At 48.6% G+C, this 7,500-nt stretch overlaps 1 protein-coding gene across 25 annotated transcripts in view; it reads right to left on the reverse strand.

The window, feature by feature from the left end:
* LOC118379278 (voltage-dependent P/Q-type calcium channel subunit alpha-1A-like) overlaps positions 1-7,500 on the reverse strand; it is a 74,784-nt gene that overhangs the window by 22,044 nt on the left and 45,240 nt on the right. For 24 of the 25 annotated variants that reach the window (XM_052505907.1, XM_052505897.1, XM_052505883.1 and 21 more), the window contains exon 19: positions 5,654-5,773. The exons of the other annotated variant lie outside the window; for it this stretch is intronic. In XM_052505907.1, coding sequence (XP_052361867.1) covers positions 5,654-5,773 — 120 coding nt within the window. The remainder of the gene's footprint in view (positions 1-5,653; positions 5,774-7,500) is intronic. 25 annotated transcript variants of the gene reach the window in all.

Below are 7,500 nucleotides of genomic sequence, written 5' to 3' on the forward strand. Positions count from 1 at the left end.
ACTGCTACAGTCTTACAGTAACCAACAGACAACACACACACTGCTACAGTCTTACAGTAACCAACAGACAACACACTGCTACAGTCTTACAGTAACCAACAGACAACACACTGCTACAGTCTTACAGTAACCAACAGACAACACACTGCTACAGTCTTACAGTAACCAACAGACAACACACTGCTACAGTCTTACAGTAACCAACAGACAACACACAGTAACCAACAGACAACACACTACAGTCTTACAGTAACCAACAGACAACACACTCTAGTCTTACAGTTACAGTAACCAACAGACAACACACTGCTCCAGTCTTACAGTAACCAACAGACCGGATGATACCAGACAACACACTGCTACAGTCTTACAGTAACCAACAGACAACACACTGCTACAGTCTTACAGTAACCAACAGACAACAGACAACACACTGCTACAGTCTTACAGTAACCAACAGACAACACACTGCTACAGTCTTACAGTAACCAACAGACAACACACTGCTACAGTCTTACAGTAACCAACAGACAACACACTGCTACAGTCTTACAGTAACCAACAGACAGTCTTACAGTAACCAACAGACACCAGACAACACACTGCTACAGTCTTACAGTAACCAACAGACAACACACTGCTACAGTCTTACAGTAACCAACAGACTTGATGACAGTCTTACAGTAACCAACAGACAACACACTGCTACAGTCTTACAGTAACCAACAGACAACACACTGCACACTGCTACAGTCTTACAGTAACCAACAGACAACACACTACTACAGTCTTACAGTAACCAACAGACCGGATGATACCAGACAACACACTGCTACAGTCTTACAGTAACCAACAGACAACACACTGCTACAGTCTTACAGTAACCAACAGACAACACACTGCTACAGTCTTACAGTAACCAACAGACAACACACTGCTACAGTCTTACAGTAACCAACAGACAACACACTGCTACAGTCTTACAGTAACCAACAGACAACACACTGCTACAGTCTTACAGTAACCAACAGACAACACACTGCTACAGTCTTACAGTAACCAACAGACAACACACTGCTACAGTCTTACAGTAACCAACAGACAACACACTGCTACAGTCTTACAGTAACCAACAGACTTGACAACACTACAGAAATAACTACTACAGTCTTACAGTAACCAACAGACAACACACTGCTACAGTCTTACAGTAACCAACAGACAACACACTGCTACAGTCTTACAGTAACCAACAGACAACACACTGCTACAGTCTTACAGTAACCAACAGACAACACACTGCTACAGTCTTACAGTAACCAACAGACAACACACTGCTACAGTCTTACAGTAACCAACAGACAACACACTACAGTCTTACAGTAACCAACAGACAACACACTGCAGTCTTACAGTAACCAACAGACAACACAACAGTCTTACAGTAACCAACAGACAACACACTGCTACAGTCTTACAGTAACCAACAGACAACACACTGCTACAGTCTTACAGTAACCAACAGACAACACACTGCTACAGTCTTACAGTAACCAACAGACAACACACTGCTACAGTCTTACAGTAACCAACAGACAACACACTGCTACAGTCTTACAGTAACCAACAGACAACACACTGCTACAGTCTTACAGTAACCAACAGACAACAGTCACTTACAGTCTTACAGTAACCAACAGACAACACACTGCTACAGTCTTACAGTAACCAACAGACAACACACTGCTACAGTCAGTCTTACAGTAACCAACAGACAACACACTGCTACAGTCTTACAGTAACCAACAGACAACACACTGCTACAGTCTTACAGTAACCAACAGACACTGCTACAGTCTTACAGTAACCAACAGACAACACACTGCTACAGTCTTACAGTAACCAACAGACAACACACTGCTACAGTCTTACAGTAACCAACAGACAACACACTGCTACAGTCTTACAGTAACCAACAGACAACACACTGCTACAGTCTTACAGTAACCAACAGACAACACACTGCTACAGTCTTACAGTAACCAACAGACAACACACTGCTACAGTCTTACAGTAACCAACAGACCGGATGATACCAGACAACACACTGCTACAGTCTTACAGTAACCAACAGACAACACACTGCTACAGTCTTACAGTAACCAACAGACTTGATGACACCAGACAACACACTGCTACAGTCTTACAGTAACCAACAGACAACACACTGCTACAGTCTTACAGTAACCAACAGACTTGATGATACCAGACAACACACTACTGCAGTCTTACAGTAACCAACAGACAACACACTGCTACAGTCTTACAGTAACCAACAGACTTGATGACACCAGACCACATGGTTTGATGACAATGTGTGTGTGTGTGTGTGCATGCCAGTGTGTGTGTGTGTGTGTGTGTGTGTGTGTGTGTGCATGCCAGTGAGTGTGTGTGTGTGACTGCAGCCAGATGCTTTATTGTACAGTGAACACATAAACAAAACAGTTCCATGTGGGTGGGTGTGTGTGTTTTGCTGCCAGATTCTGTCCTGGGGATTGCGGGACATTTTGGCGAAAGCTTTTCTTGAAATACACAGATGTTTGAGGTAAAATAGGTACCACCTGTATTGTCGTTCTCAGTTCACACCCTCTCCCAACAAACCAAGACCTCTGGCCACAGCAGACAGCAGACAGACACACCAAGGCTACTATGGGAATGAGCATGGATAGGATGGATGTAATGGGGATGGGAAGCACACAGGGGAGGGAGGGAGAAGGGGAGGGAGGGAGAAGGGGAAGGAGGGAGAAGGGGAGGGAGGGAGAAGGGGAGGGAGGGAGAAGGGGAGGGAGGGAGAAGGGGAAGGAGGGAGAAGGGGAGGGAGGGAGAAGGGGAGGGAGGGAGAAGGGGAGGGAGGGAGAAGGGGAGGGAGGGAGAAGGGGAGGGAGGGAGAAGGGGAAGGAGGGAGGAGGGCAAGGAGGGAGAAGGGGAGGGAGGGAGAAGGGGAGGGAGGGAGAAGGGGAAGGAGGGAGAAGGGGAGGGAGGGAGAAGGGGAGGGAGGGAGAAGGGCAAGGAGGGAGAAGGGGAGGGAGGGAGAAGGGGAAGGAGGGAGAAGGGGAGGGAGGGAGAAGGGGAGGGAGGGAGAAGGGGAGGGAGGGAGAAGGGGAAGGAGGGAGAAGGGGAGGGAGGGAGAAGGGGAAGGAGGGAGAAGGGGAGGGAGGGAGAAGGGGAGGGAGGGAGAAGGGGAGGGAGGGAGAAGGGGAGGGAGGGAGAAGGGGAAGGAGGGAGAAGGGGAGGGAGGGAGAAGGGGAAGGAGGAGAGGGGAGGGAGAAGGGGAGTGAGGGAGAAGGGGAGGGAGGGAGAAGGGGAAGGAGGGAGAAGGGGAGGGAGGGAGAAGGGCAAGGAGGGAGAAGGGGAGGGAGGGAGAAGGGGAGGGAGGGAGAAGGGGAGGGAGGGAGAAGGGGAAGGAGGGAGAAGGGGAGGGAGGGAGAAGGGGAGGGAGGGAGAAGGGGAAGGAGGGAGAAGGGGAGGGAGGGAGAAGGGGAAGGAGGGAGAAGGGGAGGGAGGGAGAAGGGGAAGGAGGGAGAAGGGGAGGGAGAAGGGGAGTGAGGGAGAAGGGGAGGGAGGGAGAAGGGGAAGGAGGGAGAAGGGAGGGAGGGAGAAGGGGAGGGAGGGAGAAGGGGAAGGAGGGAGAAGGGGAGGGAGGGAGAAGGGGAAGGAGGGAGAAGGGGAGGGAGGGAGAAGGGGAAGGAGGGAGAAGGGGAGGGAGGGAGAAGGGGAAGGAGGGAGAAGGGGAGGGAGGGAGAAGGGGAAGGAGGGAGAAGGGGAGGGAGAAGGGGAGTGAGGGAGAAGGGGAGGGAGGGAGAAGGGGAAGGAGGGAGAAGGGGAGGAGGGAGAAGGGCAAGGAGGGAGAAGGGGAGGGAGAAGGGGAGGGAGGGAGAAGGGGAAGGAGGGAGAAGGGGAGGGAGGGAGAAGGGGAGGGAGGGAGAAGGGGAAGGAGGGAGAAGGGGAGGGAGGGAGAAGGGGAAGGAGGGAGAAGGGGAGGGAGGGAGAAGGGGAAGGAGGGAGAAGGGGAGGGAGAAGGGGAGTGAGGGAGAAGGGGAGGGAGGGAGAAGGGGAAGGAGGGAGAAGGGGAGGGAGGGAGAAGGGGAAGGAGGGAGAAGGGGAGGGAGGGAGAAGGGGAGGGAGGGAGAAGGGGAGGGAGGGAGAAGGGGAAGGAGGGAGAAGGGGAGGGAGAAGGGGAGGGAGGGAGAAGGGGAAGGAGGGAGAAGGGGAGGAGGGAGAAGGGGAGGGAGGGAGGGAGAAGGGGAGGGAGGGAGAAGGGGAAGGAGGGAGAAGGGGAGGGAGGGAGAAGGGGAGGGAGGGTGTGAGATGAGGAGGACTGGGCAGGTTTGTGCTTTGTGGATGAAAGACGTATCCAGACTGCTCTGTTACCCAATATTTCCATGTGAATATTTCACTCTTTAAAGCAACAAGATCTCACTTTTTGACCAATTTGATTTCAGATTCAGACGTTTATCCACGTTTCTCAAAATGTCAAATTTCCAGGTTGGTCCAAACGTTACATTTCTCATTTGTTTTTGACACGGTTGATGGGCAGAGCCTCCTGGCAAGGCACCTTGCGTCTGGTTAAATGTAGGCATTCATTTTGAATGGTTAAGTGTCTAGCAATGGGATTGAACATGTGACCCTCTAACCCATCCCCAACACCCAAGCCTACTTATTGGTAACGGTGCTCACCGTGGCCCTAGTGGCAGGTTTTGAAGGCATCTCCCAAAGTTCTTGGGACATGGATGGACGTTCAATTTCAAAGTGACCTGGCTAATTTGAATTTTTACCACAAACATCGAATACTGTTTTCTCCCCTCTGACATCATTGCGATAGAAGAGGGCAAAATGTACTGAAATTTTTGCTGCACTCCTCAGGTCGGCAACAAAATCAATAACAATGGACAATGGGGCTGTTTCCCCCTACTGTGGATTTCATCTTTCAGTTAGCATTAGCATATCTCCATGCTAATATTTAATTATTTAAGTTAGCATTAGCATATCTCCATGCTAATATTTAATTATTTAAGTTAGCATTAGCATATCTCCATGCTAATATTTAATTATTTAAGTTAGCATTAGCATATCTCCATGCTAATATTTAATTATTTAAGTTAGCATTAGCATGCGTCACACTGTTATCACCACCCTGTTAATAAGAGTGTAAGGAAACTAGTTTTAAAGTGATACATCAAATGTTTCTAAGACATATCACTTTTACCAGTAGTAGTCTTAACAAACAGGGGTTTGACACACACACACACACACACACACACACACATACACACACTTTAACGCACAAATACATTTTAAAAATGTATTATTATTTTTCTAGTTGTATTGTTTGTATATGGTTGTATTGTAAATGTGTGTGTCTGTCCTTGTCTATCCGTGTATCAGTGTTTTGTTACTTGTCATGTTTACTGTTTTTGTGGACCCCAGGAAGAACAGCTGCTAATGGGGATCCAAATAGACAAAAATAAACAAACACAGGTCAGAGTGGATAGTCAGAGCGAGGAAAAGGAGGAGGAGGACGGAGGGGAAAGAGTGGAGGGATGAGGAGGCGGAATGGAGGGTTTATGATGATGATGGGGATGAAGGTGCTCACTTGGTTGTCGTCTGAGAGGCGGGGCATGGAGATGGTCCGACCATGCCTGTCCATTCGCATTGGGTGACAGGGCTCAGTTTCCGAGTACCCGTCCCGCCCCATCTTTCTCATCTCTAGCGTCTGCAAGAAAGAGACCAGAGGGTGTGTGACCACTGCCGACTAGGGGCAGGAGTCTCAGAGCCAGGGCTCTTTTGATAGTACTACAATGAGTGTATCGTAAGTGATTCTATAATTGTTTATAATTCTATGCTTTTTAACTATTCTATAGTTAGTTGTGTAGTTCTTATTCAATAGGTATATTGTCTTGTCTCCACTGGCCAACTTGGCTGTGAAGTAGCTATAAAATAAGGAAGCCTCTCTATTGTCTGTTGATCTGGTCCTTCAACGGGCTGCAGGGAGCCGTATGTAGACATTTCTTCCCACAGAACCATAGATACTGTAGCAGTGTTCATGTACAGTGAATTTGAAAAGTATTCGGACCCCTTAACTTTTTACATTTTTTAACATTTAAAATTGTACCCCCCTTTTCTCCCCAATTTCGTGGTATCCAATTGTTAGTAGTTACTATCTTGTCTCATCGCTACAACTCCCGTACGGACTCGGGAGAGACGAAGGTCGAAAGTCATGTGTCCTCTGAAACACAACCCAATCAAGCCGCACTGCTTCTTAACACAGCGTGCATCCAACCCGGAAGCCAGCCGCACCAATGTGTCGGAGGAAACACCGTGTCAGCGTGCACTGCGCCCAGCCCGCCACAGGAGTCGCTAGTGCGCGATGAGACAAGGATATCCCTACCGGCCAAACCCTCCCTAACCCATACGACGCTAGGCCAATTGTTCGTCGCCCCATGGACCTCCCGGTCGCGGCCGGCATCGACCGGGAGGCACTGCACCACCGGAGGCCCCCGGACCCCTAAAATGGATTTTTAAAAAATGTATCCACACCAATCGACACACAATACCCCATAATGACAAAGCAAAAACAGGTTTCTATAAATTTTAGCAAATGTATTAAACATTTTTTAAAACAAAAACAGAAATAACTCATTTAAATAAGTATTTAGACCCTTTGCTATGAGACTCTAAATTGAGCTCAGGTGCATCCTGTTTCAATTGATCATCCTTGAGATGTTTCTACAACTTGATTGGAGTCAACCTGTGGTAAATTCAATTGATTGGAAATTATTTGGAAAGGCAACCACCTGTCTATATAAGGTCCCACAGTTCACAGTGCATGTCAGAACCAAATCCAAGCCATGAGGTCAAAAGAATTGTCTGTAGAGGTCCGAGACAGATTGTGTCGAGGCACAGATCTGGGGAAGGGTACCAACACATTTCTGCAGCATTGAAGGTCCCCAAGAACACAGTCGCCTCCATCATTCTTAAATGGAAGAAGTTTGGAACCACCGAGACTCTTCCTAGAGCTGGCCACACGGACAAACGGAGCAATCAGGTGAGAAGAGCCTTGGTCAGGGAGGTGACCAAGAACCCGATGTTCACTCTGACAGAGCTCCAGAGTTCCTCTGTGGAAGGACAACCATCTCTGCAGCACTCCACCAATCAGGCCTTTATGGTAGAGTGACCAGACGGGAAGCAACTCCTCAGTAAAAGGCACATTACAGCCTGCTTGGGAGTTTGCCAAAAGGCATCTAAAGACTCTCACACCATGAGAAACAAGACCTGGTCTGATGAAACCAAGTTTGAACTTTTTGGCATGAATGCCAAGCGTCACATCTAGAGGAAACGTGGCACCATCCCTACGGTGAAGTATAGTGGTGGCAGCATCATGCTGTGGGGAGGTTTTACAGCGGCAGGGACTGGGAGACTAGTCAGGATTGAGGGAAAGAT

The sequence above is a fragment of the Oncorhynchus keta genome, unplaced genomic scaffold, assembly GCF_023373465.1.
Source record: "Oncorhynchus keta strain PuntledgeMale-10-30-2019 unplaced genomic scaffold, Oket_V2 Un_contig_25033_pilon_pilon, whole genome shotgun sequence".
Taxonomy (NCBI): domain Eukaryota; kingdom Metazoa; phylum Chordata; class Actinopteri; order Salmoniformes; family Salmonidae; genus Oncorhynchus; species Oncorhynchus keta.